The sequence below is a fragment of the Asterias rubens genome, chromosome 11 (genome assembly GCF_902459465.1).
Source record: "Asterias rubens chromosome 11, eAstRub1.3, whole genome shotgun sequence".
In the NCBI taxonomy this organism is placed as follows: Eukaryota; Metazoa; Echinodermata; class Asteroidea; order Forcipulatida; family Asteriidae; genus Asterias; species Asterias rubens.
Genome location: NC_047072.1, coordinates 7,923,399 through 7,950,391, shown reverse-complemented (window position 1 = coordinate 7,950,391; position 26,993 = coordinate 7,923,399). Strand labels below are relative to the sequence as shown.

Genomic DNA, 26,993 nt, shown 5'->3' with positions numbered 1-26,993 from the left:
TTGGCATCAAAAACAAAATATTTCCAGTTGGGCATTTTTACCTTGGAAGCAGAAAGTGATCAATGACAACAATCTTTGGCAACCTCCCCCCCCCGCCCCCCCAAGTTCACTATCAAGTTGGCTGCAACTTGCTGTGTATGATCTGCAGCGCCAAGTGATCCACTATAATCAAGTGCACCACATTCACGTTCTGTCATACCCACAAAGTTTGGGTTGGAAACTTAGCCTGTCTTTTCACAAGGCACAGTGCTAACGGGCATCAGTGTATATGGGTAAAACCAAAATGAATAGCATTTAAAGTACCTCGACAACGCTGTTGTCAGGCCCCGTCAATGTGTAGTAACTCCCGTCTGGTTTGGTCAGGGTGCCCATGTTGAACACATATTCCGAGTTTGGGTCTTTCACCGTGCAGTCTTCACCCTTGGCCTTGTCGATGGGACACGCTGCCTCAGTCTCCCAGATGAACGAGTAGAGACAGTCGTTCACCTTCTCCAGGAGCCTCGGAGAACTTCCCTGTAATAATAATTTTAATAATAATAATAATGGCGGCGCCTTTGGGATCAGCAAGGATCATGAGAAAAACCTTTGAGATCTAAGGCTACGGAACGTAGCAATTGAGTCACCGGCACAAAGGAAAATGTTATCTTTCTTTTGCATGCTGTGATAAGATGAAATAATAACAACTAGTTCTCTTATAGCGCATTTTACAATAACCGTATCAATGCGCTTTACATGAGTGCTCTGCTTTGTCCTTCGAATGGGACGTAAAGCCGTTGGTCCCATGTGTTGTGTAAATGCATGTAAAAGAACCCAGTGCACTTATCGAAAAGAGAAGGGGTTCGCCCCGGTATTCCTGGCTGGATTGGCAGCATATTGCGCCACAGCACCTTGTAAACCATTACATGGTGCTTAAGGATTAGGTCTTATATCTCAAAATTCGCCCCACTCCTTGCAGTAATAATACCTGGCGCTCTGTATCCTTTGGCAAAAGGCGCGTTATAAATACGGTTATTATTATTATTATTATTATTGGGACAATAACATTCCTTAAATCTTTCTCAGCTACCTCATACACAATATCAACCTCTACCCGCTCACTCAGGTACCCATTTAAACCCCTTGGTGGACAGAAGCAAATTAAAGCATCTCTTTGTAAGACGAGCAGAGTACACAGTTCGAAACGTCAAGACCACTCCAAAAGAAGAGATTTACACACGATTGTACCCGCAAGTTCACAATTTATTTATAGTTTCTTCCTATTTATCCACACCATGCAAAGCTTCAAACATTACTTAAAGGCAGTGGACACCATTGCTTGTTACTCAAAATAATCATTAGCATAAAAACTTACTTGTTTACAAGCAATGGAGAGCTGTTGATAGTATAAAACATTGTGAGAAACGGCTCCCTCTGAAGTGACATAGTTATCAAGAAAGAAGTCATTTTCCACAAATTTGATTTCAAGACCTCAGAATAGTGACATAGTTATCAAGAAAGAAGTCATTTTCTACAAATTTGATTTCAAGACCTCAGCATTAGAACTTGAGGACTCGAAAGCACACATCTGAAATCACACAACTTCGTGTGACAAGGGTGTTTTTTCATTTCATTATTATCTCACAACTTCGACGACCAATTGAGCTCAAATTTTAGTTTGTTATTTTATGCATATGTTGAGATACACCAAGTGAGAAGACTGGTCTTTGACAATTACCAATAGTGACCAGTGTTTTTAAACTGAATATCTTACGCAAGGCCTCTAAGATAAAGCTCTTACCAAAGCACCCTTCCTACAGCTGAAGTGGATCCTGCTCTCCACCCGTTTGTTTTCACCACAGATGCTGCCGTTGACGTAGGTCAAAAGGATGTGACCTTCGCTCTCAATCTCTGGTTGAGACTTGGGGACACCCATAGAGGCGAGAACAACACTCTCCTAAAATGAAAAATAATATTAATAATAATATACATTTACATAGTGCTGCATAAAATAATGCTACAAAAAATTGGATAACAATATTAAAATATATAATACACAAATTGGATAACAATATTAAAATCTTTATACAAAAAAAACATTTGGGAGGTTGAGCAATAGACAGTATGACCATGGAGCAGGAATTGAACCTGCGACCTGCACGCGCTCTACCAACTACTCAGCTATCCAGCACAGGCCTTAAACAACCATCTGCACCCACCGTAATTGCCATGGTGCCCAGTGCTTTTGCTGTGGTGCCCTTTTGCTTCTGCTGTGCCCCTTTAAGAATGAATTTCAAGGCATACTTGTCATCCTATTTTGTCAATATGTTTGTACATAGGTCTCTTTCAGAAGACATTTAACATGCAGGTGCCGTATAGCCAGGGCCTAATTTCATAGAGCTGCTTAAGCACAAACAGTAGTTAAGCACTAACTAATTTTGCTTACTGGATAACGGTTAACAGCCAAAATACCATGTCACATGTACAATTTGTAACTGGTGTTCTGTTCATTTCTGCTTGGCAGCTCTATGAAATTGGGCCCAAAAAATTACCCAGTCAGTTTCCCTTGTGGTTTTTTACTTGATATTAATGGTTTGTTTATAACAAAACCTCCAAACACTCAATAAATGCAGAAATACAAACATACACATACCTCATCGTTGTTAAACTCCGTTTGGCAAACTCCTGCAAACGCCCCGCAACCCTTGACTGGGTTGATGGGTCGGCAGACGTTAATGTAATACTTCTTGCGGTCGCCATGGGGATCCGAGTCATCCACAAAGGACCAGTTTTCTTCTTCTAGTGACTTGGATAAACTGTTCATGAAAAATGAAGGAACAAAATAAGAGTTTTAGTCTGTTAAGGTTTGCAGTGACACCATGTAAGAAATATCTTTTAATAACAATAATAATAAGATATGTGTAAAGCACCTAATGTGAAAAGCCTCTAAGCGCATAAAGAACACAATAAAGTATACACTGAGAGAAAGATACAACTACAAAAAAGCAGATTACAAAAAAGCAGCTTTAAACAAATGAGTTTTCAACAGAGACTTAAAACATTGTAAAGAACTACACCTGGCGAATATGCACAGGAAGACTATTCCAAAGAGCCGGTGCAGCATATGAAAAAGATCTGTGGCCATAAAAAATGGAAGAAGCTCTAGTAGTTGATAGCAATGACTGTTGAGTAATGATGGCTCTGAGAAAAAAAGTTTCTGCTGTGGTTTTTTTTTTTAAACTAGGGTACATAAGATTTTGAGGATTTTGATCATTGGTCTGAAAGCTTGACTATGAAGCTTATACATGTGTACAAGAACCATTTTTTTCTGTAAAATATTTCCCTCTGAAAACAAGTTATAATCAAGAAAACTGTATCTGAAATCGAAAAACTTAAAAAAATACAACAGCTGATTTTGGTTGTTACAACTGAAAATGCGGGAAAATTGTGCATTATTTTTCAAAAGATTTTTCCAAACTGAAAAAAAAAGATGAAGCCCAAATGTTCACAGTTTTGTTATTATTTCATGCATAATGGCTGATAACACAAAACATGAACACTGTCTGTGACTGTCTTGTCAGCTCTACCAATCCTGTATTATAAGTTATCACTAGAGCGTGAGTGGAATACGGAAAAATATAGCGCTTCCCATATTCCACGAGCGCGCGTGTTATAACGAATGTATCTTCCAGTTTCACGGCGCAAAGTTTAAAATTTTAGAACGTTATTTTGCGACGAAGCGCACAGAGTTTAGAATGTAATGTTTGCACTGTCCGTATACGGAGCGTGACGCATTGACATTCACAATACGCACTGTGTAATAAAAACAGAGGAAGTAGGATATCAAACAGAGGAAGTAGTACATATGTTTTTCTCCTCCTAGTAGTTCAAGCATCTGATTGGTGGATTAGCGCGTACTGGAAGATAAAACACTTTAAAGGGGTTCAAAGAACCATTCATTTATTTTACAATAATGATGACATCAAAGGTCTTGAAACTCTTTAAAGGGTAGAGTGTCATGGCCGAGTGGTTAAGAGCATCGAATTCAAGTTCTGGTGCGTTTTCACCGGAGTGTGGGTTCGAATCCCGATCGTGACTCTTGTGTCCTTGAGCAAGATACTTTACTATAATTGCGTCTCTTCACCCAGGGGTATAAATGGGTACCTGCGAGGGTAGAGGTTGATATTGTGAATGAAAAAGCCTTTGGAGCGATATAAACTGTTGCCCAGGTTGTATACTCCCAAGGGAGCTGAGAAACATTAAAAAGGGATGTTATTGGCCCTATGACCAGGGCACTAATGTAAAGCGCTTAGAGAATTAAGTGTTAGTTATTAGGCGCTACATAAATCAAAAAATTATTAAATTATTATTATTAGGCCTACATGTATATGTACTTTTTCCTTACACAAAACACAATGTCCACAGATTTACATTAAACTTACACACTTTGAAGATTATGATAGTAGAAGGCTTCCCTTGAAATTTTACTCACTGAGGTGCTGTAGTTTTTGAGAAATGAGTAAAACAAATCATTTTCGTCTCAGTTTTAGCATGTAAAAACGTATTAACCAGTTATGCTATGGTTTTGGTATAATATCATAACTGGTTAATGGGATTTTACATGCTAAAATAATTTTCGTCTTCCTGAGACGAACATTATTTTGTGACTTGTTTTACTCATTTCTGTTAGTAATATTTGAAGGCAAGCTTTCCACTATCATTATCTTCAAACCATGTACGTTTAATGTAAATCTGTGGACATTTTGAAAAAGTACCCGAATCCTTTAAAGGAACATTACATAATTGGTTTTGCTAGCAAAAAAGTTGCTGGCAGTGTAAGCACTTTATGTAATCCACCAGAAACATAAACTGACAAACCTGTAAAAGTTTGAGATTGATCGGCCATCTGGGTCACGAAAAAATAGTGAAAAATCTATTACAATTTTGCATTGCATCGATGCCAAAACAAAAATGAATAAAGCACTCACTGAGCGATAAACTCAATTAGATTATTTATTTAAAATTAGATAATTTGTTTCTCATCAAATATGAAGTTTCAGACAGAAATATTTCAAGGGATGTTTTCTACTCTCATCATCATTAGACCTTGTAAGTTTTATGTAAATCTGTGATCTTCACGATTTTTGTTTCTTACCAATTCTGTAACGTTCTTTAAAAGAGTTTAAATATTTTTTTAATTAATAAAAAATATAGCATTTAAAAGTTCAAGGGGAGCTCACCTTGACAAATCATATTGATTATGATCATTCTGATCTTCATTGGTAACCACACACTCTATAGGCTCCTCTGGACAGGCATACTTGGTGAACCAGTTAAATACGTAGGCATTGCTGGCCTCATATTTGAATTCAAGCTTTCCCGGGTCCTGGTCGGGTGCACATAGGAACTCTATCTCAGTCTGGAAGTAAAATAGGCGCAAAATAGGTTATTACTTTTGAGTGAATACTGGATAACATGGGGAAAACTGGGTACAAATTGGGTGGATACTGGGTGAAAAATGGGTAAGTATTGCATGAATACTGCTTCATCAGCGTGTGAACACTGGGTGAATAGCGGGTGGATACTGGGTGGACACTGGGTTAACACAGAGTTTTATGTTGGGTGAACATTTGGTAAACGCAGAGTAAATGTTGGGGTGAATACTGGGCGAGTACTGGGTAGCTACTGGGATTGGGTGAATACAAAGAGTTTTATGTTGGATGAACATTTGGTGAACGTGGGGTAAATATTGGGTGAATACTGGGCGAGTATTGGGTAGCTACTGGGTGAATATTGGGTGAATACAAAGAGTTTTATGTTGGGCGAACATTTGGTGAACATATGGTGAACACAGGGTAAATGATGGGTAAATACTGGGTGAGTATTGGGTAGCTACTGGGTGAATATTGAGTGAATACAAAGAGTTTCATGTTGGGTGAATTCTGGGTTAGTATTGGGTAGACACTTGGTAAACATTGGGTGAAGATAGAGTACATTTTTGCTGAACATTTGGTGAACACAGGTATTAGTTGGATGTATTGGTTTAACAGATTAACAGTAGGCTGATTGGCTGCATATTGCGCCAAAGCCCCTTGTAAACCATTACACAGTGTTTTAAAGGCAGTGGACACTATTGGTAATTGTCAAAGACCAGTCTTCTCACTTGGTGTATCTCAACATATGCATAAAATAACAAACCTGTGAAAATTTGAGCTCAATCGGTCGTCGAAGTTGCGAGATATTAATGAAAGAAAACAACACCCTTGTCACACGCAGTTGTGTGCTTTCAGATGCTTGATTTCGAGACCTCAAATTCTAAATCTGAGGTCTTGAAATCAAATTCGTGGAAAATTACTTCTTTCTCGAAAACTATGTCACTTCAGAGGGAGTGGTTTCTCAAAATGTTTTATACTATCAACCTCTCCCCATTACTCGTTAACCAAGTAAGGTTTTATGCTAATAAATATTTTGAGTAATTACCAATAGTGTCCACTGCCTTTAAAGGAATAGGTCTCATACTTCAAATCGTAGCTCCACATACCTTGCAGAACAAAACACTGTGCGATTTTATACGCCCATAGGGGTGTGATAAAGTGCGTTATAAGAACCAATTATTATTATTTTTATTGTCACTATTATTATTATTATTATTATTATTCATTGTCTGGGGTGCCTACCCTGCGTTTGGGGGCCTCTACGTCCCCTGTGGAATGATACGCCTCTCCGTCGAGGTAAGTCAGTTTCAAAATTCCGTCAAAATATTCCAAGGATGTGTTGACTTTGCCTAAAGCCCATGTGCGCTCTCTACAGAAAAAAAATAAAAAATACAATAATATGAAGTGCTATGTGACACAACTCCAAGCTGACCGAATGGTATGTAACATTTTAGGCAGGCATGAGAATATACGATGATATAAAAAAAACGGAAAAATTTAACACTACAAATTGCGTGTCTGGACTTTGCGTGTAGACTCACAACTTCTCATAAGACAAGGATAAGACGAGGGAGAGGGATTTAGCGAGATCCAAATGTATACCACAACAACTCACCCCCCAAATGTGACCCGCTCTGACGGAATGAGGAATGTCTAGTAAAGTTTCATTTCGTGTAATTTGACACCGAACATAATCATAACAAACAATTAATGAAAATTATTGAATTTTTTAATTTTTTTATTACTACACTTTTAGGTTGCCTAAATCTTGATTAAACTTAGTATGGTCTTACCTTTTCGTCAAAAGATTACTAAAAATGTAAAAACAGACGATTTCTGAGCCATGTTCTTGACGTAATTATCCAAAAATGTTCCAAATCCCACGGGACAGACAGCGAACATTCATTGAAAACACCAAATTTGGCGAGCGTCGCAAAACTTTTCACACAACTTGCATAGCGCCACCAAGAGTACCATTGGAAAGCCAAAGATTAGAGGTGTCTAAATATAGCCACCAAAAACATGTGTCAACACTGAAAGGGGTTCAAAGGTCACCAAAGGCAAACCCTGTTTTATCAGCGATGACATCTCTCATTCATAAATCCGCGTCGCGAGATTTAGTATGGCTCACAGACCGAGGCGTTGTTTATCCATGCAGCGTGAGAGTCCGATCACCCGACCCGGTCTTGTTGCCATAGCTAGTTGCAGCGCTGGTAATACGACAATGTACACACGAACACTGCGCGGGTACCATGCACAAACTTTGCTACACGTACGACGTATGGAACAGTGGAATGTTTATCGAACGTTGGGAAAACAGTGTCTAATTTCCATCATTGTTTTGTGGTTTTTCAAGGTTGAATTGTTCCAAACCAAAATAATTCTGAATGTTAAAGGAATAATCTTTCAGTTAAACTTCATGCTGGGTGAGAAATTTCGCTAAAATCATGAGAAACATGCACGGGGAAATTGCGAATGTTCCCGGGTCTTCAAGCCGAGTATACCCGTGGGGGTTGATGGTATGCGCTGAGTGACAGCTGTCTTTACAATGTTTTGACTTGACGGAACAAAACTCGCATTTCAAGTTGGAAATATCAACGCAAATTGCTCTAAAATTTCAGGTAAACATTGTCAAACTTATTGGTGAAATTGTCTACACATTATAATCTAACTTCTCGTTGAGTTGTTTGTTCATTTTGGTAATTTTGTTTGCCTGACTACGGGGGGTTAAAAATTGATGTTTTCATTATCGTAAACAAAAATATTAATATTATTTTAATGAGTGTGTGAGACGTCGCGTTTTTTCAAATTAATTTTTATGGAGTTTGTGTTTTCCAAAACGGGTCGTAAAATTAAGCGTCAAGGGCGTCGAAAATTCCACATTGGTTCAGACAGGAAGGTCGTATGATCTTGATTTTTATTTCATTTAAAATATTAAGATTTGCTTGTTTGGAATATTATGAAATATGCAAATGTGAAATTCACTAGACAATCCTCATTTCGTTAGAGCGGGTCACAAATTTCATATCAAATTCACATTGAACTCAAAGACCAGAAATTTGAAAGGGAAAAAAAACAGAAACCAGAAGATTCTCATGCCTGTTTTAGGCATAGAGCTATATATATTGACTAGAGCGCTAACTTGCTCTGCGTTTTGAAGCCACCCTGGGCGCAGACATGTTTGATGAGTTGCGTGACTACGGAACAATTTTCGCGATTTTTTAACATTCGGCGTGTGCGCTTACGCACACGACTGTCCATTCACGTACGTCCGCGCTACGAAAGTTCGAATTGATTGATGTACTATAAAAAACTACGTGCCTTTAAAACATGACGCTCATGACGCTCGCAGTTTGTTCGCTCATCAGCAGACTGTGTGTTCACATTTGCTGCATTTTTTGGTTCGATGAAACATAGAAAAGAACAAACGCACTATCATGCAAATAGCCGTACAATTGCCGTACAAAATTTCAAGCTTTTGTATTGGTTTGTAGATAAACATGGATGCACCCACACGGCTTGAAAACCTTAGTGCGTGTACAACGGGGTGTTAGCGCTCTAGTCAATATATATAGCTCTATGGTTTCAGGTTACATGTATATAAAAAAGTGGCAATAACAATAAAAATCAACTACGAACCCAGAGGTATGGCAGTTCCTTTGTTCAGGCTGCCATTTAAGTTATACAATGGGCAGCTGGAACGGTGAGCTGTGGTACCACTTAGCCCTGGCGGCCTTACACTTTCGTATTGTACTACAGTGCGTCCTGGATACCAGGGTCCATTTCTCAAAGCTTCATAACTCAAATCTTACCTGCAAGAAACCACTAATTTCAACAGATTCACATTCCATGGCAGCATATATTTTTCTGCGGTGGGTTTTGATCGTCAAATATTCTTCACAAATCCGTCATTTTCATGAAATAATGCAGCTAAGATTTGAGTAATGAAGCTTTGAAAAATTTTCGCCAAAGAAACGGGCCTTAATAGTTAGGACTCTGTATCTGCGTAAAGAGAAAGAGTCATATATAGGGCTATGGTACCACTCAGGTTCTAACTCCACTGTCCTCCTTATACTTTACATAATTGTTGTTGTATGTGTACATTTTCTCTATTGAACTATTTAATCCTTTTTAACTTTGTTATTTTATATTGGTGTGTTTTTAAGTAAAAGGCCACAGAAATTTCCCATGCAGGGACAATAAAGTTTTATTGTGTTGTATTGTATTGTATTGTATTGTGTTTTATTGTATTGTATTGTGTTGTGTTGTATTGTATTGTATTGTATTGTATTGTATTGTGTTTTATTGTATTGTATTGTGTTGTGTTGTGTTTTATTGTATTGTATTGTGTTGTATTGTATTGTATTGTATTGTATTGTATTGTATTGTATTGTGTTGTATTGTATTGTATTGTATTGTATTGTATTGTATTGTATTGTATTGTATTGTATTGTATTGTATTGTAGTGTATTGTATTGTATTGTATTGTATTGTGTACATTATAAGGGTTTTGAGGCATTGCATGATGAGGTATCAATATATTTGGCTTGCGGTAACACCATGTGTGTATCTCCTTGCCAGGTAGATTTTTTACAAGAACCATCTTGCTATATATTCTACTACTGCGGAGTAGATTTTTGGATTTTCAGACTTCAAAAGAACTGTCCTGATTTTCAACTACTACCTGGGCAGAAGGTTGAAAATAGGCCGAGACTACTACTTTAGCTTATAGATGATTGTTATACTTCACTACCGCGGAGTGAGATCTTACTTGGTCTCAACGTTTCGACTAGCTTGCTGTTGTCATCGTCAGGAGACTGACGAATCTTCCCATGCAGGGCCACTTAGGTTTTAAAGAGTGCGTTTGATTAGCTTCCCCTGGCGACCCTGTCTGCCCCCGGTATGTTTGAATAGGTTTGACGTCATTCCAGGAGCTCACCCCAGTCAGCCCCAAGTGCCCTGCTTGTAGAAATGGGTCACTTAGGGCTAGCTCGAGGTGAATGACGTTGTTCGATTAGCTCTTGTCAGGGGCTCACCTGAATGAGCACCACGGGTTCGACACAGAGAAGCTAATCCAACGCACCAATTGTATTGTCTACAATTCTATACTTACCCAGTGTTTTGAACTTGGCATGCTGCAACACCTTCATTTCCTTCCACATTACACGGTGTGCCGCTCAAAGCACCACACACATTGAGAAGGTAGGTGTAATCATCACCAACCACCGTGTAGTTGGTCGTCGTAGTCAGACGACTCAGATCGAATGAGAATCCTACAAAAGAAGGCAAAGTTTGGAGGGTTATTGGCGTGTCATGGCCGGGCGGTCAAGCAAAACAGACTCAAACTCTGTTGTTTCTGTTCAGCAGTACAAGTTGTACGTTTGGGCCCAGGGCCCTTTTTCATAGAGCTGCTGAATGGCGGATTTTGTGCTTACAGCCCGATTTCGCACTGCTAACCGTAAGCATTTGAAAAGGCGAACTAAACTTCCAGTGCTTAAAGGCAGTGGACAGTATTGGTAATTGTCAAAGACTAGCGTTCACAGTTGGTGTATCTCAACATATGCATAAAATAACAAACCTGTGAAAATTTTAGCTCAATCGGCCATCGAACTTGCAAGATAATAATGAAAGAAAAAACACCCTTGTCACACGAAGTTGTGTGTGTTTAGATGGTTGATTTTGAGACCTCAAGTTCTAAATCCGAGGTCTCAAAATCAAATTCGTGGAAAATTACTTCTTTCTCGAAAACTATGGCACTTCAGAGGGAGCCGTTTCTCAAAATGTTTTATACTATCAAATTCTCCCCATTACTCGTTACCAAGAAAGGTTTTATGCTAATAATTATTTGAGTAATTACCAATAGTGTCCACTGGCTTTAATGTATGAAAACGAATGACGTAACAATACAAATCCATGGTGAACGCTTAAGGAAACTGCACACCTTTGGTAATTGTCAAAGACCATTCTTCTGACTTGGTGTATCTTAACATATGCACAAAATAACAAACCTGCGAAAATTTGAACTCACTTGGTCGTCGAAAGTTGTGAGATAATAATGGAAGAAAAAACAGCCTTGTCACACAAAGTTGTACTGAGAAATTACTTCTTTCTCAAAAACGAAGTTACTTCAGAGGGGGGCCGTTTCTCACAATGTTTTATACTATCAACAGTTCTCCGTTGCTCGTTACCAAGTAAGTTGTTATGCTAACAACTATCTTGAGTAACTACCAAGTGTGTCCAGTGCCTTTAGGCTGGCAACCTTACTTGGAAATACACCTTTGCCTAAACAAAATTTGTCTGCTATAGTTAGCATGAAACTGTGCTTACCGTTACCCACAGCTGTATAATAATTTCCAACTTGGGGGGCTAATCATCCTTATTTGCAGCTAAGAGCTGCATTGCGAAGGACTCGGCTACAACGTGTTCGAGAAGCAGGCATGCAAGGGCGACTTTGGCTGCCAGCCACATCAACCCATTATGACCACGGAGCACAGCCAAGATCGAAAGTGTTTGATTTTTCCCGAGGGAGGAAAAGCGGATGGTCTGGAAAACCCTCGTGGCACAGCAGAGAACCAATGCACAACTCAACTCACATATGGCCCTGGCCGGGAATTGTACCGGGGTCACCATGGTGAGAGGCGAGCGCTTTACGCACAAGCCAACCATGCATAAAGCAAGCACAGAACATTAACTCCATACTGACTGCGAAGGTAATAAAATCCTCTGTAGTCAGCGCTCAGAGCTGAAATTAAAACATGTTGTAGTAACATGACACCTACCAGCATCGTCGTCAAAAACACGACAGTCCGTCCCCCACTTGTGGCCCAGCGGGCATGCGGCAGCAGTGCGCCATTCAAACTCGTAGAGACATTGATCCAGAGATTTACGAACAAAAGAGGGGGCACTTTCCAGATCACCTGCAGACGGTAAAAACAGCAGTTCATGTTCATCAGCAATGGGGGCAATTGATTTAGGTTGAGATCTCGAATATTACTTAAACATTTTAGTAAAGAAATTACTTTGTTCTCAAAAACTACGTTTCTCACAATGTTTTATTACTATCAACAGCTCTTCATCGCTCGTTATACAGTGCTAACACACATCGGTGTATGGGTAAAAAAAAAATTTAATTTAAATTTTTTTTTTTTTTAAATTAGTAAGTTTTATGCTAACAATTCTTTTAGTAATTACCAATAGTGTCCAGTGCAGATTACTTACCGTAGGCACATGTAAAGGTTATCACAGTCTGTACGTTGCCATTGCATGTAGATGAGCTGTCTGTGCTTCCGTTGTAGTAGGTCAGAGAAAGGTGACCATTACGAAAGACCGGAGACTCTTTGTACTCTCCCAGACTAACCGCCGTGGAATCTGCTTTATCTGTATCAGAATCACAAAGGTCAGCATGGTCAAGAATAGTTTGCTTTTCGCATCTTTTGGCTAGTTGTTCAGGGGCCATGTGTTGGTTATTTGTTCAGGGGCCATCTTTTGTCTAGTTGTTTAAGGGCTGTCTATTGAGAAGTTGTTTTGGGGCCAGCAATGGACAAGTTGTTTCGTGGCCATCTTTTCATAAGTCGCTTTCCACCAAGGGTACTACTTTCAACTTTCACCTGCCAAATCTTATGAAGTTACCTGGCCAGGTCATAATCAATATCATTATTATTAAAGAAGAAAGAACATCATGCATGCCTAGGAGCCCCTCTCTTTAAAACAAAAACAAAAAGTCACCTGGTACAAAACACGCTGCAGAGTTATCGGGACAGTTGTTCTCAGGTAGAATATCCGCACACACGTTGATGAAGTAATGTCCGTCCTCACCACTCTCCTCATGCGGACCAGATAATGCCTGCCAGTTTGACCCAACCTCGTGGGTCAGGGGTGAAAGGTCATAGTGTTGCCCGCCGTGATCCACACGGCAGCTTTTGCCGACCAGGTGGTCCAAGCAGGCGTATTTTGTCTGCCACTCGAAGAAGTATGTACATTCTGTTTCTGTGACGAAGACTGGGGAGCCCTTACCTACATAACGACAAAATTAAAACCTGTAAATTGTATTCATAATTTAACTTTGCTGGGAGAAATATTTTTTTATAAAGAGTTAAAACCTCATTGCCGCGTATTCTCTTAATTACAAATGTTTAACGAAAATAATTAGAAGAAAGGCACTGGCCACACTAGGTAATAATGTCCAAGACCAGTATTGGTATATCCCAACATATGTATAAAATAACAAATCTGTGAAAATTTTGACTCAATTGAAAGAAAAAACACCCTTGTTGCACAAGTCTTCATGTTTTTTGAGTGAGAAATTACCTCTTGAATTATGAGACCTAATCCTTTTATAGCACCATGTAATGCTTTACAAGGTTCTGTGGCGCAATTTGCTGCGATCAGACCAGGAACACCGGGGCAAACCCCTTCTCTTTTCGATAAGTGCACTGGGGTGTTTTTTTTTGGCGTTAAACACACAGGTTCATTGGCTTTACGTCCCATCCAAAGGAGGAAGCATCGTGGTTAATTGTTTCGCTTAAGGAAACAGGTGTCACGACTCTCGAACCCACACTCTGCTGAACAACAGAGCTGGAGTGCGGTGCTCTTAACAAATATTACCTGAATCGCTAGCTGTCTGGTTGCACTCAAATGAAATAATGGACGTCCTTTGGAAGCCGTTGTGATTACAGATATCGCCCCATTTATACGTCAACGTCAGTTCACCATCTGAATAACTGAATAATTTTAAGAAGAGAAATTACTCATTTAGAAGGGAAAAAAACAGGAATGTTAAGTTCCAACATGACGTCACACAACTAAGAGAGGTTTGCGGTAACGCCATGTGAACATCTCTTTTTCAGTAGTGGTGGTTTTGAAAAGAATCGATGGTTAACGACTCAAAGTTTTGATCAGTATGCTCTGATTGTTTCAGTTACATGTAGTATACTTTTAAAGACAGTATTGGTAATCACTCAAAATAGTTATTAGCATAAAACCTTTCTTGGTGACGAGTAATGGGGAGACGTTGATGGTATAAAACAATGTGAGAAACGGCTCCCTCTCAAGTGCCATAGTTTTTCGAGAAAGAAGCAATTTTCCACAAATTAGATTTCGAGACCATCTAAACGCACACAACTGCGTGTGACAAGGGTGATTTTTTCTTTCATTATTATCTCGCAGCTTTGATGACCGATTGAGCTCAAATTTTCACAGGTTTGTTATTTTATGTATATGTTGAGACACACCAACTGTGAAGGCTAGTCTTTGACAATTACCAATAGTGTCCACTGTCTTTAAGACGATCGGAGCATACTGGTCGAAATGTTGAGTCGTTAACCACCCACCTTTTCCAGACTTATTTTGCTTACAGGGTATTTATTTCATTCTCATTCCTTGGTATTGTTAGTTGTTGATTGCTTGTATATTATTGTTGTGAAGCGTTGTGGTACCTTTTCTGTGTTAGAACGCTATATAAATGCTTATTATTATTAGTTTTACTCAAAAGAGATATTCACATGGTGTTACCGCAAACCTCTCTCCTGGCAATGACTAGAGCAAGCTAGTCGAAACGTTGAGACCAATTTCAGAACTGATTCCGCGGCAGTACAGTTAATTACGATCCTATAAGCTAAAGTAGTAGTCCAGTCTAATTTCTATACCATCCGCCCTGGTAATAGTTAAAAAGCAGGACAGTTCTTTTCAGAACTGAGAAGTCACCCGAACCTCCGATTATCTACTCCACGGCAGTAGAATAAAGCAAGACAGTTCCCTAAGAACAACTCTACCTGGCAAGTAGATACACACATGGTGTTACCGCAAACCAAATATACATTGATACCTCACCATGCAATGCCTCAAATCCTATAAACCTCTCTTAGTAATAACTTTTCTTTAAAATCCATCTCACCTCAAAACATGTTTGCTGTTGACACCAGCGACACTTCGATAATCGTTACTCTTGTCCTCTTGACACACAGCACCTTTTCCAAGTCCGCTGCCACAAGGTATTCCCATATCACTACACACATCCATAAAGTATCTATAACTTGCATCATTATCAGCTGTGTATGTTCCTGGATCTACAGAGAATAAGGAGACTGTCTGATTAAAGGAACACGTTGCCTTGGATCGGACGAGTTGGTCTTTGAAAACCGTTTGTAACCGTTTTTTATAAAATGCATATGATTAGAAAGATGTTTTAAAAGTAGAATACAATGATCCGCACAAGTATCACTCGAAGTTGCACGGTTTTCCTTTTACTTTGCGAACTAACATGGTCTGCCATTTATGGGAGTCGAAAAATTGACTTCCATAAATGACCGACCGTGTAAGTCGACGAGGTAAAAGGAAAACCACGCAATTTCGAGTGATACTTGTGTGGATCATTATATTCTACTTTTAAAATATCTTTCTAATCATATGCATTTTATAACAAACGGTTAAAAACGCTTTTCAAAGACCAACTCGACCGATCTAGGGCATCGGTTTTTTTAATATAATGATATAATAATACTAAAACCGCAAAACATATTTCGGAAAACCATAGCCTTTGAAGTTTTTGTTGGCTTGTGTGTATTAGCAGAGTTCTTGTTTTTCGCACCAGAAGTGTCATCACAAGCCTATTTGAGATATGGCGGACAGAATGCTACAACACTATTAGGTTTGGGTAAATTTTCCAGTGTACACCCAAACCAAACGGTGCACTCCAATAGTGTCCGCCATACCTCAAAAAGGCTAATTGCGGACGTGGGGCACTAGAAATGTTCAAAATTATTATTATTTGAATTACCTTTAGTAAGCACACTCAAATCAAGGTCTATGCCGTGTATATCCTTGCTGAACTTGCAGTCACTCGTGGTCAACATGTCAGCCTCGCAAGCATACTCCGTGATCCACTCCACCTCATAGTTGCAATTGATGCTCGATATCAGCTTCGGATTCTGATTCTGAAATGACGATTCCAAGAAGAATATAACAATCACTGGTTTATAAACGACGAATGAATGCTATACAATTGTTGCACGCTGTGACAGGATCCATGGCGTTTTGTACACCCGAGGGGGCAAATGACACACAAGGTGAAGTCGAGGGTGCCATGTGCCAGCAAGGGTGGACAAAACCCATGGACCCCAGTCACAGCGTGCAACAATTGTTTTGTTATACCTTGTTAACATTGTTATTCCTCTTCTCAAACATTATTACGACGGAGTATGCATAGTTTTATATTATAAGCAGACGAACAGTTCAAATAGGAAATAATTATTCACTGTTCCTTCAAACCTGCGGGTGTTTCGTACACAGTGCTGGAAATCAACCAACGTTGGGAATGATCAAGGTGATGTTGCACGATGTCCATCTCTTTTCATGTTACCCGACCCCCAGGCCATGTAACATGCGTCTTTGTGTTATATCACGTGATTGGTTCTCGACCAATAAAACGTCACAATTTGTTACCAAGGTTTAACAAACAAATTTGGAATGGTAGTTTTTGTTAACGAGTTCCAGGCAAAATAGATGCCAAATTTGCATTGGGATAAAGAATATTAATTTTTGTTTGTTTTCACCCTTACATTGAAGTTTGTTACCTGTAGCACTCAATACTCAGTACTTTCCTGAGTCCTGTGAAAAAAAAATCACAGGCATATTACTCGAGTGGGATTTGAACCCACGATCCTTGCAATTCTAGAGCAGTGTCTCTTACCAACTAGACCGCCGAGATTGCCCAATGTCAATATTGATGGGAACGTCGAGGACCGTGCAATGAGAGACAACATTGAAAGAGGGGGGCATGGGGGCCTTGGTGCTTGGGCCCGACGAAATATGACCGGGATTGTAGTTGCCTTACCCCTTCGTTCCTTCCCCCTTCCCTAGGGCATTCGAAGAGGATAATGACTTGAGGAAGGCTACGGCAGCCGCTCGGCCTAGTCTTGGAGGTGTACGTCAGCTGCAGACGGTTATTGTTCACCCACTGTAGTTCATGATCAGGCTGGCCGACATCTTTAGGGACGGAGGTAACGGTGCCGTCCGCTTGGGTTGTGTTGGTGATGGTACAGCCGGCACTGCCGGAGAGACAACTGGCAGTTGGGCCAACTTTGTACAAACAAACACACAAAAGCCATTAATACTCCAATCATGCTTATGAAGCGTGTCGTGGTCGAGCAATCAAGCACGACGGACTCAAGCTCTGGAATTTCTGAAGAGCAGAGTTTGGTAAGCATAATTTTGCCGTGCTTAGCTACTTTTGTGTGACAGATGTTAAATTTGCATCATATAACCTTACAAAAAAGTCCTATCTATAGACGAAATACCTATAGAATCCTATAGGATTTATACAGGATTCCTATAGAATTCCTATAGATTTTTCGTCACTTCTTTGATTCCTATAAGATTCTTATAGGGTTTTTTTATAAGGGAAAGAATACTCATTTTGGTTTTACCCATATACACCGATGTGTGTTAGCACTGCATACTCAGTACTTTCCAGAACTCTGTTAAAAAAATCACAGGCATATTACTCGGGTGGGGTCCGAGCCCTCGACCGTTACAATTCTAGAGCAGTGTCTTACCAACTAGACAACACAAAAAAAAATCAAAATTTAGTAAAGAAGTTACTCAAATCATGTTTGTGAAGCAGGTCGTGGAATAGACCGATCAATTAAACTCCGCCCCATTGCGTATTGACCAATCACAATGCAACGAAGGTCCGACAAATAAAGTCCGACATGCGTGCGCGTATGTTCGGCGCGCGCGGCAGTTGTGCAGAAAGGCATTGGAGAGGCGCACGTGTTCTTGCTCACACGTGCGCCGTGGGCGGAGCCTAATGGATCGGTCTATTGCTGAACAGCAGAGTTTGAGTTCTAGTCCGGGGCCAAATGTCATAAAGCTGTTTAGCAAACAATTCTGATTAGCAAAGCGAGAAATGAGTGGGGTACCAGTCTTAGCAATAGTAAATATACTGACTAGTAGTAAGGAGGCTCCCTGAAAGTAAAAAATGTTACATGTGACAAGGTCGTTTGGCTGGTAACCTTGCAGGTTTAATTTGCTGTGCTATTTTTGTGGTTAAAGGAACACGTTGCCTTGGATCGGTCGAGTTGGTCTTTGAAAAGCGTTTTGTAACCGTTTAATATAAAATGCATATGATTAGAAAGATGTTGTAAAAGTAGAATACAATGATCTACACAAGTATGCCTCAAAATTGCGGGGTTTTCTTTTTACCTCGTCCAATAACACATGGGAGTCCAAATTTTGACTCCCATAAATGGCCGACCGTGATAGTTCGCGACGAAAAAAAGAAAACCGTGAAATTTTGAGTGATACTTGTGTGGATCATTATATCCTACTTTTAAAACATCTTTCTAACCATATGCATTTCATAACAAACGGTTTCAAAAGCTTTTTGTAGATCAACTCGTCCGATCCAAGGCAACGTGTTCCTTTAAGTAGCTCTATAGATTTGGTTTACAGTGTCAATCACTTTCCCTTTGTTTCACTCCCAGAGACCAATTATATAGAACTGTTTAAGCACAGAAATCAGCTAAGCACAAAACAATTTTGCTCAGCAGAAAGAAGTCACCCGCCACAATACCATATTATGTATGTATACAGCTATGTACCCTGGTCTTTGTGCATAGCAGGTAATTGTTAAGCAGTATTGTGTGCTTTAAGCAGCTCTGTTAAGCAGCTGAAATTTGACACCTGTGGGATAACATTTCAGCTGCATTTTAAGCACAAAAAAGTAGCTACACCCAACAAAATCATGCTGACATGTACATGTACTAAAAAAAGATTACAATCCGAAATACCATGTTTTACTGGTATGCTGGGCCCAATTTCATAGAGCTGCTACGCACAAAAATTTGCTTAGCATGAAATTTCTTTCTTGGGAAAAACAAGATTACCAACAAAATTTCCATTTGTTGCATATTGCTCGCTAGTGGTATTCAGCTGTTGTTTGCATATCCTGAAAATCATGTGGAAATTTGGTTGGTAATCCTGTTTTTATCGAGGCAAAAATTCCATGCTAAGCAAATTTTTGTGCTTAGCAGCTCTATGAAATTGGGCCCTGGGTATTTTTGCTTAGCAGAAAAATGTTAAGCACCATTGTCTGCTTTAGAAATTTGGCTCCGACAAATCTCCGAAATATTTGAAATCAAATAACATACATGGAGTAATGTCCCTGCACACGTTGATGTACAACTCAGCGTCAATGTGGGAGTCGACCTTATACCCCCCTCTCTCTTTGATGAGCGGTGACAGGTCACGCTTCTTGTTGTTGTTATCGTAGAGTGAACATCGCACCTCGTTCACAGCGGGAGAACTTTTGCACGCCACTGTGCTGTGCCATTCAAAGAAGTACGTGCAGTTGGATTGCCCGATGAAAATCGGAGAGCCCTACAAACACAACGGGAAATAAATGATTCATTCAATAATAATAACAAATTCTTATATAGCGCATTTCACAATAAACTGTATCAATGCGCTTTACATTAGTCCCCTGGTCATTGGGCCAATAAACATCCCTTTAATCTTTCTCAGCTCCCATTAGGGAGTATACAGCCCCGAGCTGCCGTGGCACTCTGAAAGCTTTTCATTCACAATATCAACCTCTACCTTCGCAGGTACCCATTTATACCCCTGGGTGAAGAGAAGCAATTATAGTAAAGTATCTTGATCAAGGACACAAGTGTCAGGACCGGGATTCCAACCCACACTCCGGTGACTTAGCACTAGAACTTGAATTCGATGCTCTTAACCACTCAGCCGCGACACTCTACCACTCGGTTGCGACAGTCAATCTGACTGGTTGTCAAGTAACATCTCAACGAAATACCCAGTACAAATTTTGAATGAAAGCGTACATGACACAACTGGTTATTTGAAGAAACACCACTAAAAACACAATTCACAATTCAACCTTTCTGCGAATGCAAATGCGAAGTGTTGAAATAAAAAATATCGCAACGAAAATATGGAAGAGTTGTCCTGTGCTCTACTCATGTGAAACATTTGCAGCGAAAACAGAGCTGTGATGTAAAATTTGCTTTGTATGAAATATTGACAGGATGTATAAACCGAGTTTGATACGCCTCTCTTAATATTTACGCACAACGTCATAATTCTTACCCCAAAATTAGGCGCACGTCCGCAGTGGCATGAATATTAAGAGAGGTGTATTGAATACATATTGCATGACAGCCTAGGGTAAACAGTTGTTATTGTGTTCATGTGGAAGAGGTTGTCAATAATCTCAAATTTAAACTCTTCATACTCTGAGCTCAAGACAAAACCTAAAAACCTAAACAATCGTTTAGCAGTAAACACCTCTACTCACCAGCATTTTGTCGCATTTGAATTCGATAGTCGTCTGCCACATTTCCGGCGCAGCTGTTGACTCCGAAGCCCCACTGGAGCACACACCCCCTCTGTAATCCAGACGGAAACCTCCGCCCCCTCTATTAGCGGTGGCGGTAATCGTGTCATTGTGAGTTCCGACGTTGGTGTAGATGTTCTCCTGTTTGAGACAGATGGAGCTTGTGTCACTGGAGCATTGAGTCTCTGCCACCGTCCCTCGGACATTGCTACACAAGTTCATGTAGAATGTGGACATCGAAGATGACGACCCTAACTCGTTCGTCTTGAAGACCCATGTGTTCCTTCAATGAGAGAAAGATGATATGTTTCCATAAAAGATACATTTCTTTGATGTAAATAGACTAAGGAAATGTGTAACAGAACAAAGCATGCATACCTGCCAACATTTAAACCTCAAAAATAGGAACACTGGCCAGTTTGACAAAATCACAGATAGTGACGCAAGACGTTGTGCGAGCATGTTTACAAATGGCACCCTCTTTTAAAACTGTTTTATCTTGTTCATTGCTGTCTCTTGTCAGAAATAGGAATGTTCAAATTGGTTTGCGGCATGTACATGTAGTCTTAAAAAAATCTGGATAATTCCAATTAAATTTGAACAGTGTGCATTTTTAGAGCATTTTCAGAGCACTTGGCTCATTTGAGCTCTAGAGTTTCTGATCAGCAGAGTGTCGGTTTTAGTCCCTGCCGTGGCATTTAGGTCCTAATTGAGCAAGATACATATTACCATAATTGCTTTGTCCTTTGTACGAGACATTATGCTGTAGGCCTCACCTACTAGAAACGGTAAGGCACAGAAGAAAAAAAAGAAGAACCAAGAACACTTATTTTTGAAGAGTAGGGGCTACATGTAGTTCTCATAGCAAGCTCTCTTAATGGGGTGTCGTGGCCGAGCGGATAAGAGCACCGAATTCAAGCTCTGATGCTTCTGTTCAGCAGAGTGTGGGTTCGAATCCCGGTCGTGACACTTGTGTCCCTGAGCAAGACACTTAACTATAATTGCTTCTCTCCACCCAGAGGTAAATGGGTACCTGTGAGGGCAGAGATGGTTCCTGTGATTGATTTAGCTGAGTAGCGCATATTAATGTTGCACAGGCTCCATACTCCCCACCAGGGAGCTGAGATGGTTTAAGGAGTGAATTAAGGCCCAGTGACCAGGGGTAATAATGTGAAGCGCTTCGGGACGCCCCCCGGGTGTGAAAAGCGCTATATAAAAACGGGTTATTATTATTATTAATAACAGGTTTCCTCAGGTTTACGATCTACAATGATTCAATTTATGAGGCATCCTTGGTTTCGTCACCAGAAATAGTACAAAACCTAATCAATCATTTTCTTAAACCGTACTGATCACTAAAAGATAAAAAGTCTTTGATCAATGTACATTCCATTAACCTTATAAGTTTCAAACAGGGTCAATAACTAATACATTATACACTTGTTGCAGGCGAGGGTGCCATTCGCCCCCAAGGCGTAGTACAGGTTTCACATTGTGACTATATTCTGCGCATTTGCACATTATAATCACTCCCATACACATACATGTATAGTATTGAACAGCCTAGATTCAAACACTGTTCCTGAATCCAACTTCACACACTGTGCTTTTCCACATCAATTTGTACTTTTTTTAAAGCGAGGCGTCATGTTCTGATTGAAGATAAACTTGTTCATATTTCGATTGCTCATGGAAGCATTTTCAAGCATGACAAGGCACACTTTCAGTTTCAATGACAAAGCCATCTTCACAACCAAGGCTTTGGCTAGCTGCTTTTAAAACCTTTCCTCCATGGTCAAACACTTTCCGCCTGTTTGAAGACCAGGGGTCGATTTCACAAAGAGTTGGGACTAGTCCTAACTTAGGACTAGTCCTAAGAGATATCAAAAACGTACAGTAGTCCTAAGTTAGGACTAGTAACTCGTCCTAACTCAAGACAAGACTAGTCCTAAATCAAGATAAGACTAGTCCTAACTCAAGATAAGACTAGCCCTAACTCAAGACAAGACTAGTCCTAACTCAAGACAAGACTAGTCCTAACTTAAGACAAGACTAGTCCTAACTCAAGATAAGACTAGTCCTAACTCAAGATAAGACTAATCCTAACTCAAGATAAGACTAGTCCTAACTCAAGATAAGACTAGTCCTAACTCAAGATAAGACTAGTCCTAACTCAAGATAAGACTAGTCCTAACTCAAGATAAGACTAGTCCTAACTCAAGATAAGACTAGTCCTAACTCAAGATAAGACTAGTCCTAACTCTTTGTGAAATCTACCACAGGGCCCAATTTCATGAAGCTGCTTTAAAGCAGCATTCTACTGCTTAGCAAAAAAACCAAAAACAGGATACCATTACCAGTCACAGATTGTAATTGGTAACATAGGGCCTAGCAGTTTGGCTGGTAAAATATTCTGCTAAGCTAAGCATACTTCTGTTGTGCTAAAGCTGAATGAAGTGCACATTTTTTCAAAAGGGCCAAGGTGTTGCCTACACTCAGCATCTTCAAATTAAAGCAATAAAAACTACTTGAAGAAATATCACTTCCTTGTTTTGTTGAATTAGGCTATGAGGGTTTGGGGTAGGGATAGGGTTAGAATAAAGGGTTAGGGGTAGGGTTAGGGGTAGGGTGGGATTAGGGATAGGGGTAGGGTTAGGGATAGGGTTAGGGGTAGGGCTAGGGTTAGGATTGACAATTGTGGGTCGGGGAAGGTTGGGGTTGGGTTAGGGTAAAAAACATTCCCCCTCCCCTTTCACCTTGGATGAACCGAACCACGAAAGCAAAGAATTGGGCATCATACGTCGTGAAGCATATATGCCTCGAACTCCCGAGGCGCAGCTGAGTTGGACTAAACAATTCTGTGAAAGGGGTGTTACAAGGCAGTGCATGTGCGCTATATGCGTGAATGTCAGGCGTGAACATGATTGATAGAAAAACCAATTTCACTTATAATTGCTTAATTTCAACTTCAAATAACAAAATCCATTGGCATTAGTTTTAATTTTGAAACAAAATTGTGTATTCTGCCACCACTTTTGTGGCCCCCTACCATGGAGGCACACAGGGATTGTTTTCTTTTAAATTAAACAAAGGAAATAAAGTCTGAATCGTGAATCATAACAGCAAGGGACCTGAATGTTATAAATGATTCCTTCAAAATAGTCTATCTATTATCTATCTGTCTTTTCACAAAATATTAACACAAAAGGAGAAAATTTAACAATTTCAAATAATGCGAGCTTGGATTTCCAACTACAATACAAGGAACATGTCTGATGTGAGTAAAAGTTCCGGCTCCCGAGTTAGGTAGAAATATTGTTAACAGATTTTGAATTTTTTTCGCAATGGTACAGGACCTTTATACCCTCACCCTGGACTCTGTAGCGTTGCCTGCAACGGAGGAGTCCAACCTGGGCTAGGCCAACCTGCAATTTTCTTTATTTTAGTTTTTATGTGGTGGTGGTACGAATAAACAAAAATGACACTCCTGTTTTTTGCAGCAACATTCAACAACGGTGAAGGAAAAGAGTTACAAATCTCACCATTTTTGAATTGGAGTCAAATCAAACGCCCCATCATTGACACTACAAGCTTCAACTTCAGATCGTCCACCTAAGAGAGAAAACACACACAGATATGACAAGATTAACCATTTCTTGCCGTCGTTTTTCATTATTCCTTCCTCCACGAAAAACGCCATGTTGTTAAATGGCCCATCAGTCGATCGAGGGGTCAAAGGTTGTGAGAATATTTCAGACGGCTATTTTATGTTGAGCATAATCTGCTCAACACAGTACAATCTATACTGTAGGTTATCAACATAAAACAGTTAAGATTCACAGGGCTTCATGCATATTAAGAGTCATGTGACATTACTAAGCATGTTGTCAATGGTTAAGTCACGTGAATACATCAATAACAATGAATTGCAAAAGCTAAATTATTATGAAATTTCAGAGGCCCATTCATTGGTGGCAGGCCAATTATTTGTTGGGGGCACGGGGGTGAAAATTCGGCAAATCGGGGCCGCCATTTGGGAGTTCAAATCTGTCTGCCGGTAGGTTGGCCCATTGCTCCATGGTTGGCCCAAGACGATACGGAGCACTTCTTGGGCCAAGACAAGCGGAGATCCTGTCCATTATTCAAAAATCAGAAGGAGTTTGTACACAGTTCATCATATGTGGGGACAGAATTTGTGGCACCATCTTTTGATGACAATTAATATCTGAAAAAGTCACCACATATGCCTACGATGGGCACGACTCTTATAAGTTAAAACTGTGAAACTCAAAAAGACAATAACCTGGGTCACCTGTGGATTATTTTCGACGGCTTGAATTTATTTTATAGCCCGATCGAGGCTTTACCTTGGATGGGCCATTTAAAAGCGATTAGGTTCCCCACAATGATCACGCTTTATCAACAAAAAGGGACACTGGACAAAATGGGCGACTAATACTCTGTTCAAATGGTAAACATGATGTAAAAAGCCCATAGTTTACATTCAGTCGGCTCAACCATTTCTACCTCCATGGCACAACAGGCTCCTGCCAAGATTGTTTTCTCGTATAGCCACTTTGTGCAATCTTTATACGTGAAATTAATCTTGGTGGAAGACCTTCTCATGTTGATTTCTCACGAGAGGGCGCTATCATCCACGTACCGAGTATTTGCGATTAGGTCTATGACATGTTGCGGCCACCGTAGATTCTGAATGCCGCGTCAGATCTCGAGAAACCACGCGTTGAAACGCGAGATCGCCATGGTGATCAAACAACATGGCGGAGAATGAGGTGAGTGTTGTGATATACGAAATTGGAAATGAAACGCTAGTTTTATGTGAAATTTCACTTGAGCTGTATGTTTCAATGGTGCCATTGAAGTGTCAATTAAAAAAAGAACTAGTATTACAGCTTTAAATGAAATTAAACATAATATAAAACCTCTAATAAGTCTCGAAAACATAGTCAGTTTTTCAACTTTTGAAGTTTTTAAGTTTATTTTGTGCACAAATGAATGGGGTGGAAACGCCTGTCAGTTCGATTGTCAGCTCGCTCCTCTAAAAAAGTCTTTTAGTTTAAAAACCAAGTCTTAGAACTAATGTTACATTGTCTATTGTACTTGAGTAGGCCTACTAGTACTACAAACTGCACAATATCCGATCTATAGTTTAAATGCCAAATTTGTATTTCCTTTTGAACAGAAACTTTGAGAAAGTTCTGTGCTGAACAAAATTCATATTTATTTTTTTGCATTTGAATTGATTGCATGTGAAAGGCCAAGGAAAGTTCAAAATTCCAGATGCAAATTTAAACTTCCGTCTTATTTGCACAAACTCTATAATTATAAATGACATTTGTATTTTCTTTGAAAATTAAAGTTCTGATTTTTGGTTTGCAATTTAGCTTGCATTGCAAGCAAACAAAGACAAAGTTCATTCATCATAAATACCCCTTGCTGTTCGGGCGAAGATTAAGGCCTAAGATGATGTCTACAAGTTCAAAAGGAATTCTGTAGAGCACGGCTAGGCAATTTTGTCAGTATTTGTAATATTTATAAATTGTAATTGTTTGTTAACTGTTTAAATTTTGCCGTTTTTGCGCGTATAGGAAGAAGCGAATATGATGATGGAGCCGTCGACGCCGAGTGTCACGATCGACCTGGCAGAGACGAGACCAAACACAATGGCAGCATTTCAATCCGTCACCCCTGGTGGCGGGATAACAATGCCGATACCGATGGAAGACAATAATGAACGCCGAGTCGTCAGTGTAGCCAGCATGAGTGAGATAGAAGCAGCCAAATCACTGACGGAGCTACTTCAGCCAATGGATGCCGATCCATTTGATGAAGATCAGGTGGGTCATTAGATTAGTTTTGATACCGTAAGACAGTCGCTGATGGTAAGGTTTGCAGTAACACCATGTAATGATAATCTATAATTTAGTTGGGGTGGTTTTAAAAATAGCTGTTTTTCTCCAAAGACGATTAGTTCATACTGATCGAAACTTCGAGTTGAAACCAAAGGTTCTTTTCAGAGCTCAATTAGAGATTATCAATACTTGGTATTATCGCCAATCTTACCATATCGTATTTCCATCATGCAAAGTTTCAAATCCAACTTAGTCCTTGACTTGTTAGCATGATATGAAAAGTAAAATTGCAAATTTATTGCACTTTATTTCAACATTTCATGTTTTATGAGAGATCACCTACATGTAACATCA

The 26,993-nt window shown here is 39.7% G+C and overlaps 2 protein-coding genes across 6 annotated transcripts in view; one reads left to right on the top strand and one right to left on the bottom strand.

The window, feature by feature from the left end:
• LOC117296387 (cation-independent mannose-6-phosphate receptor-like) overlaps nt 1-24,458 on the bottom strand; it is a 56,253-nt gene extending 31,795 nt beyond the window's left edge. Inside the window, exons 1-16 of the mRNA XM_033779280.1 lie at nt 24,309-24,458; nt 20,728-21,049; nt 19,559-19,787; nt 17,242-17,486; nt 16,186-16,342; nt 15,304-15,475; nt 14,016-14,131; nt 13,137-13,424; nt 12,630-12,788; nt 12,191-12,328; nt 10,525-10,684; nt 6,654-6,780; nt 5,217-5,395; nt 2,630-2,792; nt 1,778-1,933; nt 304-513 (exon numbers count right to left, since the gene is read on the bottom strand). Coding sequence (XP_033635171.1) covers nt 304-513; nt 1,778-1,933; nt 2,630-2,792; nt 5,217-5,395; nt 6,654-6,780; nt 10,525-10,684; nt 12,191-12,328; nt 12,630-12,788; nt 13,137-13,424; nt 14,016-14,131; nt 15,304-15,475; nt 16,186-16,342; nt 17,242-17,486; nt 19,559-19,787; nt 20,728-21,049; nt 24,309-24,439 — 2,952 coding nt within the window. The 5' untranslated portion in view covers nt 24,440-24,458. The remainder of the gene's footprint in view (nt 1-303; nt 514-1,777; nt 1,934-2,629; nt 2,793-5,216; nt 5,396-6,653; nt 6,781-10,524; nt 10,685-12,190; nt 12,329-12,629; nt 12,789-13,136; nt 13,425-14,015; nt 14,132-15,303; nt 15,476-16,185; nt 16,343-17,241; nt 17,487-19,558; nt 19,788-20,727; nt 21,050-24,308) is intronic.
• Nucleotides 24,459-25,494: 1,036 nt separating this feature from the next.
• LOC117296483 (adenylate kinase 9-like) overlaps nt 25,495-26,993 on the top strand; it is a 45,644-nt gene continuing 44,145 nt past the window's right edge. For all 5 annotated transcript variants that reach the window (XM_033779438.1, XM_033779440.1, XM_033779439.1 and 2 more), the window contains exons 1-2: nt 25,495-25,559; nt 26,376-26,624. In XM_033779438.1, coding sequence (XP_033635329.1) covers nt 25,545-25,559; nt 26,376-26,624 — 264 coding nt within the window. In that variant the 5' untranslated portion in view covers nt 25,495-25,544. The remainder of the gene's footprint in view (nt 25,560-26,375; nt 26,625-26,993) is intronic.